Here is a 13473-nt window from a genome sequence, read left to right on the forward strand (position 1 = left end):
TAATGAACTTCGAGAGAGCTGTTATTCCACTTTACAGACAATAAAACAAAGGCTCTAGAGACTCAACTAAGTTGCTTCAAATCCCACACCTGATATGTGGAGGAGCTGGGACTCAAGGCCAGGTCCTTCTGTCCAGAGCACAACCTCAGCAATACGTGGTGCCACTTCCCCAGCACTCAGTGAGTCCTGCTAAGCCCCAGGTGGCACATGGATTTATTAATTGCAATCAAACCCCTGTCTCAGGTCAACTCAGCTCTGCCCCCAGGGAGTTGAGGCCTGTGACAATGTCCTGGGACAGACATTGGCCTTGCAGTTATCAGAACCTTTTCTGTTGGACTTCCACTAAATTCCGTGCCCTTCCCAAGGTCAGCAGCCTCCATGTGGAATTGAATCTATCACCTGTCCCAACATAGACCACATGCACCTTCTTTCTTTTGTTCACTGAGTGTTCACCATGACCTGGCGATAGGGATATGGAGAGAAGACCCAATGAGCTCTCAGTCTAGCAGAGGACACAGACAAGAAGCAAATGGCACATGTCTATTAACAACTGTCACATGGGCCCTAAGAAGCCATGTCCCACCAGAGCCACAGAGGGACTCAGAGTGAGCTCCTCCTGGGTGGCTTCCACTGCCTTGTCAATTTCTGCCCTGGCTTTGGGCTGCCACATTCAGAGAGCCTCCAAAACAGTAGGAAGAAGGGGCACATGGAGATGTCCAAGAGAAAGCAGGCTCCCCACACTCCCCATGCAAGCCTCTGAGCCTCAGGAACCAGCCCTGGGTGTGTTTCATCTTTTCTGAAGCCAGCGTATTCCTGGAAGGCATGAAATACCCACAAGAGATATCTTCAAAGGCCTGGGGATCAAGGTGTCAGGATGGTGTGGGGCTGGGGATGTGGACTCTGCCATCAGATAGACTTAGGTTCATTTCCTACACTAGCAGCGTGGCTTGGATAAGTCACCCCACTTCTCTAAGCTTACCTATCCTATAATGGGAATGAGGGATAGCTGCCACATAGAGGTGGGTGGGCTTAGGGGTGTAAAATACTAAGTATGGTGCCTGGCACTCAGTGGGTGCTCCAAAGGTTAAAGTAATTGCTGTGTTAAACACTGATTAGTTGATAACAATGCTGTAAAACAGAAATCAAGGACACAATCACCAAGGGCTTGAGATGGTGGTTGGGAGGCGGTTGGGAATGGGTTGGGGGAAGACTACTTAGCTAAACCTGTTACTGGAAGATTTTTAGCTTTTGATTACAGTGGTAAGCTCTTAGATGCATTGCTTATTATGCTATTAAAAGATGAACCTACAAATGCAGGCATATAAAACCATGGATGTTCAGAGGTCATGTGTGGGAGTATATGTGGACCAAAAATCATGATTAATCCAATGGTGGACTTGATGCTCATTACAGACACAGACATAGAGACATTAGATCATTATACAGAGTTATTGCAGAGTTGTAAATAAGTAAATGGGTTTTCAAGAGTGAATGGAAAACCACTGAATTCTCTAAATAGCCAAAGAAAGGTCTGAACCTCAGGACCTTTACAGGATAAAGGCAGAATCATCACAAGGGGTCTGATATTCATTTATCAAAGGTGCAACTGTGGTCACAGGAGGGTCCACAGATTACTCACTGATGTTCAAAGGGACCTTATGGGGGGTGTGGCTCAGTGGTAAAGTGCTTGTCTAGTGTGTACAAGGCCCTGGGTTGGATCCCCAGAACTGTCAGAAAGAGAAAAAGAACCCTGTGCTGGAAAAAAGCTGGGAAAGCCACTGACCTCAAGGTCTTTATGGAAACCCTCAACGGAAAGATGTTGGGCCTAAATCAAGACTAGTCTCTAGGCACCAGCACTGAGGTCTTATCATTGGCACCTGCTTGAGTCTCTTCTCTGAAACCAGCCCCATTCCTTCCAGGCATGACAGGTGTTCACGTGAGGCCCACAGCTCTTGCCAAATGATGACTAGGTTTAGGAAACAATGAGAAAAACAATGAGCAACCACAGCACTAACAACCACCAGAAATTCTAATAAAGATTTGGCACTGTGCCCACGTGTGGGACTTGCTGGTGGCTCATTAAGGGAAAGAGATGGTGGGTACAGTGACGCACAATAGTAATGCCAACGACTTGAGAGGCTGAGGCAGGAGAATCCTAAGTTGGAGGCTATCCTGGGCAACTTAGCAAGACCCTCAGCAACTTATGAAGACCCTGGCTCAAAAAGAAAATAAAAAGGGGCTGGGGAAATAGCTCAGTGGTAAAGTGCCTCTGGGTTCAAGCTCCGGTACCAAAAAAGAAAAAAAAAAAAAAAAGGAAAGAGACATGAGTTACCTTTGGGTCATAAAAACAGGGCTGTGGGAGGTTCTTCCTCAACTGGTGCTTGAGCAGAGAGCTTTCCAGATACCAGTCTTCTAACCCCTCCATCCTGAGATGGACCTTGGAATAAAAGGGCAGTACTGAGTTGTGGGGTTTATCTATTAATTTTTTTTGAAAGAGCATCAGGTGACTGAGGATGGGAGGCCCCAAATTTGCAAAAAAAAAAAAATGGTTATTTCTGGGGGTAGGGAAAAATTTCACCTGCGACATGTCTCTAAATAGGCAAGGCAGGTTGTCAGGATGTTCAGAGCTACACATTGAGAGTGTGGCTATGAAGATGCTTGCTAGAAATAATGTCCTCTGAATTTGGAAAATAACTTTTTTTTTTTTTTTTTTGCAGTGGTAGAGACCGAACCCGGGGCTTCACACATGCTAGGCACGTGCTCTGCTATTGAGCTATGCCCCCAGACCTAAAATTAATTTTTAATATAAAAAGCCCAAAGGAATCCTGAGGCTCCACACCCTAGTACAGTTGTCACACAGTATTCAACAGAGATGAATTCCAGGACTCCCTGTGGAAACTGAAACCCTCGGAAGCTCTAGTCCCTGATAAAAAGATGTAGTATTTGTACGTAACTGATACGCATCTTCATGTGTGCCTTAGACCATATCTAGATTACTCAGGATATTACCTAATATAACTAAAATGGTACGTGATCATTGTCATACCTCATTGCTTAGAGAATAATGACAAGGAAAAGTCTACCTGTTCAATTAGGTGAGCTTCCCTGCTCCCTCCCCCAACTGAGGTTGACTGAGTTTGTGGACACAGAAGGCTGATTGCGGAGGGTCCACCCCAAGGTGGACATTTTTTTTTCTCATGGGCATAAGGGAGTCAGGGATGAGCTCCCAAGCATTTCTACCCATGGTCTCTTGGGGGTTGCAGGTAGGGCCGCGGACCACCCCCTCCCGGACCCATTGCCTCTGCAACCACCTCACCTTCTTCGGAAGCACCTTCCTGGTGATGCCCAATGCTGTCGACGTTCACCAGACTGCTGAGCTTTTTGCCACCTTTGAGGACAACCCTGTGGTGGTGACCACCGTTGGCTGCCTCTGTGTGGTCTATGTGCTGGTGGTGATCTGGGCCAGAAGAAAGGATGCACAAGATCAGGCTAAGGTGAGGCTGTGTGCTCCAGGGCTTGGGAGGGTGGAGTAAGGGAACACCCCTTGCAGGGGCCTCAGGGGGAGAGCCCGGGTGAGCTGCTGAGAGCTAACTGCTAAACCAGGCTTTACCCCTAGGGTCATCTCAAGCAAACTGGCCCCTCAGCCTCTTTATCTACAAAAATGTCCCTTTTTATCAAATTGTCAGGAATACAATGCTGATTGTTTACTGAGGACCAGTTTACTCCCATGTAACACAGCAGCCTCATGAGAAAGGTACTGCTGCTGGGAGTCCCAGACCACCCTGAGGTTCAATGGTTTGTAGACAGACTCACTGAGTTCAGAAAAGTGGTTGAGCTCATGGTTAGGGGTTCTTACAGTGAAAGGATGCAGGTTAAAATGAGCAGGGGCAGAGGAGAGACAGGCACAGTTTCTGCTTGTTCCTTCCTGGAAAGTCCACAGATGGGACTTAACTCTCCCAGTCATGCCGTGTGACAGCACACGGGGAGTTCTGCCAACAGGAAAGCTCACCTGAGTGTGGCGTCCTGGGTTTGATTGGAAGTCAGCCACAGAGGTAGGGAGCATCCATCTGACTGACCTCAGGTACTGGTTCTCCAGTGTCCCTCAACAAAGTCAGCCTGGTAGAGCATGGCCCAAAATTCCTGCCACATGTCACACTGGGCATAGGCAATCTGGCCTGGCCCATGCCCCAGAAATACAAAAGCTCTCTCGTCACACAGGATTTCCCAAGAACTCAGTCGTGACCTCCCAGGATCTATACAATGGCCGATCCTTTCTTTGGAATGTGTAAGGTCTGAACACCCCAAACTTGCTGAGTGTATCCTCTATTGCACAGTACTCCTATCATCTTCAAGAGGAGGTAGCAAATGACCAAGCTGTCAATAAATTGGCTAAAAGTCACCAGGCAGGAGCTGGGATGTAAACTTAGATTCTCCCTGAGTATAGGGCCAGTCTGAGGATAGAAGCATGGCCAAAAAATAGCAGGTTATGCAACAAATGGTTTGAAATGACAGTAGTGTTTATTTCCCCACATATGCATCACGTTGGACTCATGGCAGGGCTTCAATAGTTAAGGTAACACAGAAGTGGGTGCAAAGTTGCACTGTGGCAGAGCTCTGCAACCTCTCCATTCCTCAGCCCTCCTCCCCAGCAGCACCACTCAGGATGGTAACAAGATGACATTTAGTAAGACAATGGTTTCAGCATTTCATGCTACTGTTCTGATTCACTCATGGGATTAAACATTAATATTTAAGTGCCTCAGCTGCAGGTTGGTTCCCAGAAAGCAGACTCCAAGTGTTTATTTTATTTTTATTTTTTGGTACCAGGGATTGAACCCAGGGGCATTTAACCACGGAGCCACATTCTCAGCCCATTTTTTATTTTTTTGAGTCAGGGTCTCTCTAAGTTGCTTAGGGCCTCACCAAATTGCTGGCTGGCTTTTAACTCGCAATCCTCCTGCCTCTGCCTCCTGAGCTGCTGGGATTACAAGTGTGCATCACCATGCCCAGCTGAGAGGCCCAGGTCTTGTGATCACACCCAGGCACTTCACAGAGAAGTCACTGGATGCCAGGTGCCTCAGGAGGCACCAGTTCAAAGAGGTGACCTCGGTGTCTCTGACAACAGTGCCTAGTAACAAGCCTCCCACTGCAGGGAAACCTGAGCAGCACGTCTCAGGGGTCATTACAGCCTCTGATCAACTCCAGATTGTTGACCTTGTTTTTGTTTTTGATAAACTATTTTAACATTTCATTCCTTTCAAATTACCTCAGAAGCAAATCTGGTTACAATGTTACAAGAAATTACATGTGAAAAGGGTTTGCATGGTTTACTAGCTCAAATGTGAATGTTCTCAGATTAATGCCAAGTTCACTTCCAATTTAATCACATAGGGTCATGATTATTAAGGAATGCAATCTAAACTTTTTCATTTTTGCCAACATTTTTTTACTGAAAACCCTGCTTTTATAAGGTACAGCTCTCACTAGATGGAATGATAAATAGCATACATAATTTTATTTTTGCCCTTTAATTTTCATGAGGGCCCAGTTCATTCTTGGCTGGTGTATGATGGGTAAATGTTTCAGGTAGGGTCCTCTTGACACTGTCCTTCTGTTCAGGTGAAGATCACAGTGCTGGAGGACAATGATCCCTTTGCCCAGTACCACTACCTAGTGACAGTCTACACAGGACACCGGCGAGGGGCAGCCACGTCCTCAAAGGTACCTCACCACAGGAGACCTATGGACTGATCTGCATGTCCCACCCATCCAAGTGCTTGCTCTGCCATAGTGACTTTAGCACACTGGATTTGTGTTCTTGGAATATTTTCCTAGTTTTTCTTTTCTTTTTTTTTTATCTTAGAAAAAATAATCTTTTTGTCATACAAAATATGACCTTAAGCCCCAATATTTAAAATGAGGAGGAGGAGTGGTTCAGGGAGCGCTGGGTCTAGCTGTTCATCTCTCTCTTCTCCCAAAGAATCATGCTGACTTTCAGTTTGTTGCCCAAAAGCAAGTTTACCCACAGAGGAGGTAGTCACTCGGTAAACTTACCAAGGAAAAATGGGAAATAATGTGTGGAAGAGAAGGGGAAATGGAAGGAAGGAAAAATCTTGAATTACACTCTCAATGGGCTGACTGCCGGACTAGGGCTCAGCAGTCTGCAGAGCTGCCTGTCCTCCAGCAGCTGATCAGGGCTATTGAAGAAAATATTTCTGCTACTTACAGGCTCTCTGAAGTCCTCGAGTTCAGTGATGGAGTGCATGTGGGCTGTCTCTGTGATGTCTTATATTCCTTGCTGGTTCCCTCGCCAGAATACATCATCCCCTGCAGCCGCCTCCACGTTCCCTTACTGACACTGAGGGGTCCATGGCGCACAGTTTGGGAACCATCATCACTGTGTACACAGTCCTGGGGAAAATTCCATTGTTTTAGAAAATGAAATCAGGCTTCATGAGAGTAGGGTATTTCTCTGTTTATTTTTTTAATTATATTTTTTATTTATGTGTATTTATTTTATTTTTAAAATTTAAAACTTTTATTTATCGCTGTATCTTAGGTCTTAGATCAGCTGTCTGACCCAACATAAGTACTAGGAATCACTTTCATACAGCCAATGAACTATCCATCTCATTTCTGTTGGATGCTAAATAGTTGACCTCAATAGGAGGGGAATGAAAAACCCCCGATTCACAGGCATATGGTCTTAATTGGGTTTCCCTAGGGCAGTGGCTCTCCACTGGGGTGATCTTGCCTCTGAGGGGACAGTTGGCAAGGTTTAGGGCATCTGGCTCCCATGTCAATGGTGGAGGTGGGAAAACACTCCTATAGAAGCTGACTCTGACACAAGAATTGAAGTGCAAATGATTCATCAGAGATGGAGTCCCAGGGAATGAGAGTAGGGGAGTAGGAAGTCATACAGGGGAAGGCAGGCAGGCGATGAAAGGTACCTGATCAAACTGGTTATCTCTGTGGGCACCCGAGTCTAAGGCTACTGGGGGACTCAAAAATAGTGACAAACATGTGTCCCCAGAATATCCCATCTGAGAGAGGAGGGAACCGAGGCACTGGTCTTCCACCTCCCACAATGAGAACAGCATGTGCGGGCCATTCATTCTCTGGCTTTTCTTTGGTTCTAACAACCAAAGAAAGTCCCAGGGGAAAGAGCCGCCAGGGGTGGCGGTTGGATGCAGTGCAGGGAGCACTACCTGTGTGAGGCTGAGGGCTGCGGCAGCACAGGCAGGATCTGCTGTGATGCTATTTTTGTTTCAGAAAACCAGGCACTGCCCATCAGCACTTCCTGGATAGCTTCAGAAAAACAGATTCCTGGGTCCAATCTGCACTATTCTTACTTGGTAGCTCTAAAGTGGCCCTGGGAGTATGTGTTCTCGAAGCAGTGGGTACTCCTTTATTCACTCCCAGAGCCAGGTACTCAGAAGCACTGAAAAGACAATTAGAACAGGAAGGAAACCATTTCTTGCCCTACAGCCCTTACAAATAAACATATGAGAAGTTCGAAAATGTTGCCAACAACCATTTTTTAAATTTAACTTAATTGATCTTGAAGACATGAATGCAGATAGGGCCACCCCAAATCTGCATTCAACTGAAAAACAGGCAGGTCAAAGACGGGAGGAGAGGAAAAGGTAAAAGGGTTGTGCTTCATTGATTTTTGTTGGTTTCTAGCCACCCCAATTAAGCAAGGCCAGCAGGACTCAGTCCCCAAGTGAAGATGGCCACTCTTGGTCTCTGGATTTCAGGTGACTGTCACCCTCTATGGCCTGGATGGAGAGAGTGAGCCCCATCACCTGTCAGACCCTGATTCCCCAGTTTTTGAGCGAGGAGGTGTGGATGTCTTCTTGCTTTCTACCCTGTTCCCTCTTGGAGAACTGCGGAGCCTCAGGCTGTGGCATGACAACTCAGGGGACCAGCCATCCTGGTGAGTCAGAGAAAGCAAACCATGAGGACCTTTCACAGTCCAGGCTGGGGGGAGGTACTGCACATTTGTTGCCTTCTTGGCCCTCATAAGCCTCCGCAAAACATGCGGAATGGACCTCCATTTCAATGAGGATGAGGAAACCGGAGTCAGAAGGACCACCTGGTTCATGATCCACACAAACCAGATCGGGAGCAAGAGGACTGGAAGTTACAGCCCTGGTGTCCAGGCTTAGCCTATCCTTCACCCTTCTACAGCAACAATCTGACACTTGTGGCAAGTTCAGAACAAGGTCTTCCCCATTATGTCTGAGGCCCAAACTAGTGACCTAAATGAATGGTGTCAGCCTGCCTTGCCATCAGCAGATGGAGGCTTTAGAACAACACAGCATTTACACCACTGTCTTTAATTAAACCAAGGGATTAAATATCTGTACCTTATGAGCCTCAGCCATTGGGTGGTTCCTGGGAAGCAGACTCTGAGATGGAGATGAGTGTGTTGGGTATCTATTAAGGGGTCCAGGATCAGACCTGGGAAGGAGGAAAGGGAGCAGGATGGGAAGGGTGGAGGTCCAGCTGCAATGCAGCCTAATAACAGGCCCATGGAGAGCTCTGGTTTTGGTCACAGGTCTTGTTCACTCCAGGCCCTGCATCCTTACGTGTTAGTCACATGACCCTGGCATAGTGACTTACACCCCTGATGGGCCTTCCTCCCTGAAATGAGAAATGCCTGTGGAGAGCTTCTCCTCTCAGCACAGTGCAGTGAACACTGGGAAAATGATTTTGCTCTTGTGACTGTCCTTACTGGCTGTACAGTGACAGGGAGAGCTGCTGCTGGAGCTGACCTCCAGGACAAGCAAGATGCTCCCATTTCCTCCTCAGGCCTCCTCAATCAGGGTAGATGAGACCCTTGAAGTCCCAGGTCCAGATAGATGGTAGCCTGATCGTGTGGCTAGAAAGGTGAGACAGGGTCATTTCAGTGTGTTCTGTCTGCACCTGCCTGCACTTTCGACAGCTTTGGCTGTACTGACTCATGGCTGGACACTGGCCCTGGCCAGGTGCCACGGGGAGGGCCAAGAGTTTCCAAATGTGCCCTCCTGCAGCTCATCTGTGTACAAGCCTCAGCCTCCCAGAGCCGGCTCCCCAGCTCCCCACAGGAGGCCAGTTTTGATCAAGGTGCCAAAGTCACTGAAGTGAAATGCAGTTTCTTTCTCCATCAGCTCCTGTTCTTGGGGTTCAGGGCTGTAAAGGTGTTAAGCTTCAGGGTGCCCAGGGAAGTCTCATTTCCCCACACCTTATCCTCACAACTGCATGTCCCTTTTCCAGGTACGTGAGCCGGGTGATGGTCTACGACCTGGCCATGGACCAGAAGTGGTATTTCCTCTGCAACTCATGGCTGTCCATCAATGTTGGAGACTGTGTCCTTGACAAGGTGTTTCCAGTGGCCACAGAGCAGGATAGGAAACAATTCAGGTTCTTTTTCTTTCTTCGCTGCACTTGGTGCCCAGCAGTATCTGGCTCACAGTACTGTGCCCAACAAATATTTGATGAATGATCAGGATGACATGGAAAATCACTGTTGTTGGCCACTAGCCCTCTCTTTGTGTACCTTTCCCCTAAGTCCAGCCCACCCACAAGCCTCAATGTGGTGGTCAAAGTACTGGACAGCTCTGGAGGGCACTGGCATGGACTAATGAGTACAGGCCTGCCCCAGGAATCTCAGTTCTGGGCACTCTGGAGGGCCTGAGCCCTTGAGCAGCTCCTGTGGTTAAACTCCATTACACTCACAGGAAACAATTTGAATTTTTACTGAAAATCGGGGGCCGTTATTGGGAATCTGCCTTACAATTTTTATTCTCTCAAACCAAATCCCATTTGAATGCAGAGCCAGGAGTTTTTAATCACGCTCTAATAATAATCTAATTATAGCAAAATTAATAATATTATAGTTTATTATACTAAAACTATACCCCAAATAACAGTGTGAACACTAAACACTCACCTGTGTGCTATTACTGTCCCAAATGCATTACAAAAATGACAACTTTGCATCCTTCCAACCATGTGGTAAAGTAGGGTCTGCTGTTATCCACATTTGTTTTAAGAAGTTTTGTTTAATTTATTTTTTTTTATTTTATTGTTTTTAGAAAGATAGAGAGAATTCTTTTAATATTTATTTTTTAGTTTTCGGCGGACACAACGTCTTTGTTTGTATGTGGTGCTGAGGATCGAACCCGGGCTGCACGCCTGCCAGGCGAGCGCACTACCGCTTGAGCCACATCCCCAGCCCTGATTTATTTTTTTAATATATATATTTAGTTGTCTATGGACCTTCATTTTATTTTTTTATATATGGCACTGAGAGTTGAACCCAGTGCCTCACAAGGTCACAGACAAGTAAAGTGAGGTGCAGCTGTTAGCACCCTCACCCAAGGTCCCAGGGCTAGAAGAGAGCAGGCTGGGACCCCGTGCAGCTAGAGAGACCAGGTCTCCCACTCCTCTCTCTCCAAACACCTGTCCCCTCTCCCTGCCTGCCCACAGCCACCTGTTCTTCATGAAAACCTCCACGGGCTTCCAGGAAGGACACATCTGGTATTCCATCTTCAGCGGCTCAGCTCGGAGCAACTTCACACGCGTTCAGAGGGTGTCCTGCTGCTTCTCCCTGCTCCTGTGCACCATGCTGACCAGTATCGTGTTCTGGGGTGTCCCCAAGGACCCAGCTGAGCAAAAGATGGACTTGGGTAATTCCTGCTGTCATGACGGTCAGAGCTAGTGGCTGGTGGACATCAGTCTTCATTGCTAGTCATGCCACTATGATCCAGAGATTTACTAGGGCCCAGCCACGTAGACATGATCTTAGCCTTCAGTCCCCCAGAGTTAAGCTGACACCATGTGCTTCAGGCCCACCATAAATCACACTGTCAGCACAGACTATCTGACATGTTCCACAGCCCCGGGTAAACAAAGACACTTTTGCCAGGCAAGACATCCAAAGGCTTTGAGGTGACATCCCAGGAGTAGGGCCCGGTTGATCCTTCACTGCATAGCCGCCTTCTGGAAGCAGTGGAGGGGACTTGGCTCCTGGTGACTGTGTCTTCCTTTGCCCTGTTCCTTCCTCTTCCCAGGTAAAATTGAGTTCACTTGGCAGGAAGTGATGATCGGGCTGGAGAGCTCCATCCTCATGTTCCCCATCAACCTCTTGATTGTCCAGATCTTTCGAAACACCCGTCCTCGGGTCCCAAAGGAGCAGACCACGGGGAAGCAGGACTGGGGGACCCCCAAGCTGACTCCTGCACCACAGCCCATGGAGGATGGCCTTCTGACACCTGAAGCAGTGACCAAGGCATGCCCTCAAGCTCAGCTTGGGGGAGGGGGTACTCTAGCTCAGGCAGAAGTGGGGGTGGGGCTGGGGCCCAGCAGCCTCAAGCCATTTCAACCTCAGTTGCCAAGATTCACCAACTAATACACATACACACACACACACACACACACACAAATGTGTACCCACACACACATGTGCTTTCTGAGTATCTACTGTGTGAAACAGTCCACTCGGTACAGCCTCCCAGGCTGGCAGCCCACAGAAGACTCCTGCTGCCTTCTGCCCTGGATATGCTTTTATTTCCCATGTGCCTCTCTGAGGAACACAACCTGGAGGGAGTCAGTTTATATCCTAGAAAAAGATGTTAGAAGTGGTGGACAGAAGTCCTGGGAGGTCCAGATCATGCCTCAGTGGGCAGAGTGGGGTTCAAATGCAGATTGCTGAGCCCAGGAGTGTGCTCTTGCCCCAAGCAGCACGCCCTCCCCTGAGGCTCTGTCTGCTCACCCCACCGGGGCTGCCTTGCAGGATGTGTGCAGACTTGTCAGCTCGCTGTTCAAAGCTCTGAAGGTGCTACCGCCAGTCGTCGTTGGGGACTTGGTGGGCTCGATGGACATCAACAACCTCCTGGCTTTGGTGGAAGACCTCATTCGTCCACAGAACACAAGGGGGCAGGGCTTCCAGGAAGAGGCTGAAAAGAGAGGAGAACCTTTTACACTTACTCTTGGATCTGTACAAGTGAATGGTAAGGCCTGGACATTTCTGTGCCCAGAGAAACGAAATTCTGGAGCCAAGAGGAGAGGGTCACAGGGTGGTACCCTTACCAGCCTCTGCTCTAACTGCAGTCACCTCCCTTTCTACACCACAGGCACGCAGCTGTCCTCCCAACACCTAGCTGCCTTCACTATGCCCTGGACCCCTCTGGCCCTGCAGTCTAGAATGTCACACACCCTTTCTCTGCTTGGCCATTTCTCACCCGACATTTGGTTCTGTCTTAAGCATCCTTCTTGGGGGAGCAACCCAAGTCTCCCAGGCTCTGGGCCCCTGCTATTTGGCCACCATGCCTCTCCTTACATTCACTGCTCATGGCCAAATAATAAATTGTGTAAAGAGTTGTTTAAAGTCTGCACCATCCTTTCTGTTCCCCAAACTTCATGAAGTGAGAGCCACCCATTTGCCTTGTCTTGGGGTGACCAGTTCTGTAACCTTGGAAGGATGCTTCAGTTCTCTGTGCCCCATGTTCCTTTTCCTGTAAAGTGTCAGAGCTGCAGAGTTGACCCAGATCTGCTTTCAAATGTGTGGGGCAGGACACAAGATGACGGATGACCAGGACAGCAGAACACATTAAAGGACATTGATTCATAGAGTGACAAAGTTCTTTTCTCTATTCCTACTCAATCCTCCTAATTAATCAAGAAGTCAAGGAAAATCTCAGTTGGAGCCACTATATCTTTAATGCTTCTCTACCACTTGTTGATATCTTGTTTGGCAGAGGTAGGAGATCTCAAATTCAGTGTCTTTTGCTATAATATCCAGCTAGAATTTAGTAACATTGTCTCATGTCCTACATATGGCATTTGTTGTGGTTTGATCCAGTCTCCTTACTCTCCTCTTGATCATTTTCCCATCTGGGTCAGCTTCCATCATTGTGACAAAATACCTGAGATAATCAATTTAAAAGGAAGAAAGGTTCCTGGTTTCAGTCCATGGTTGCTTGGCCTTGTTGCTTTGGCCTAGGGTGTGGCAGAACATCGTGGCAGGAGCCTGTGATACAGCAAAACTGCTCACCTCATGGCTGTAATGGGTCTTAGCACTCAGACTTGTCACTGTCTCAACTTTGCTTAGAACACAGTGTGGGTTATAGAATGGGTGATTTGAATTCATAATCTTGGTCCAAACCCCTATGATTAAATATTCCAGGGGCAGGCCAGGCATGTGCATTTCCAGCCAGGCACCTTGCTGCTTTTCATGCACCTTGAATTTTGAGAGCCACTGTCCTCCAGATGAAGTCCCATCCCCTTACTGTAGCACTTGGGCCTTTGTAGCCAGGCCACACTGACCCCATGGTCATGAAGGTCATCCTGGCAGGGCTCTGCTTTCAGTGGACTCTTGGCCCTGAGTTGGGAGGCTTTGGAATTAAGGACACAGCCTGACTCAAGATCTCCCAATGCAATAGCAACTGTGCCACTTGAGACAAATTGATCAACCTCTCTGAGACT

At 47.8% G+C, this 13473-nt stretch overlaps 1 protein-coding gene and 1 long non-coding RNA gene across 2 annotated transcripts in view; one reads left to right on the forward strand and one right to left on the reverse strand.

Annotated features, from left to right (window-relative positions):
* The window catches only part of Pkd1l2 (polycystin 1 like 2), an 81775-nt gene that overhangs the window by 45020 nt on the left and 23282 nt on the right, over positions 1–13473 (forward strand). The window contains exons 24-30 of the mRNA XM_048792395.1: positions 3264–3494; positions 5620–5721; positions 7761–7939; positions 9262–9408; positions 10477–10676; positions 11061–11278; positions 11783–11999. Coding sequence (XP_048648352.1) covers positions 3264–3494; positions 5620–5721; positions 7761–7939; positions 9262–9408; positions 10477–10676; positions 11061–11278; positions 11783–11999 — 1294 coding nt within the window. The remainder of the gene's footprint in view (positions 1–3263; positions 3495–5619; positions 5722–7760; positions 7940–9261; positions 9409–10476; positions 10677–11060; positions 11279–11782; positions 12000–13473) is intronic.
* LOC125613081 overlaps positions 11817–13473 on the reverse strand; it is a 35011-nt gene continuing 33354 nt past the window's right edge. Inside the window, exon 3 of the long non-coding RNA XR_007343582.1 lies at positions 11817–11945. This is a non-coding gene — a long non-coding RNA (uncharacterized LOC125613081). The remainder of the gene's footprint in view (positions 11946–13473) is intronic.

This window comes from Marmota marmota, unplaced genomic scaffold (assembly GCF_001458135.2).
Source record: "Marmota marmota marmota unplaced genomic scaffold, marMar, whole genome shotgun sequence".
In the NCBI taxonomy this organism is placed as follows: Eukaryota; Metazoa; Chordata; class Mammalia; order Rodentia; family Sciuridae; genus Marmota; species Marmota marmota.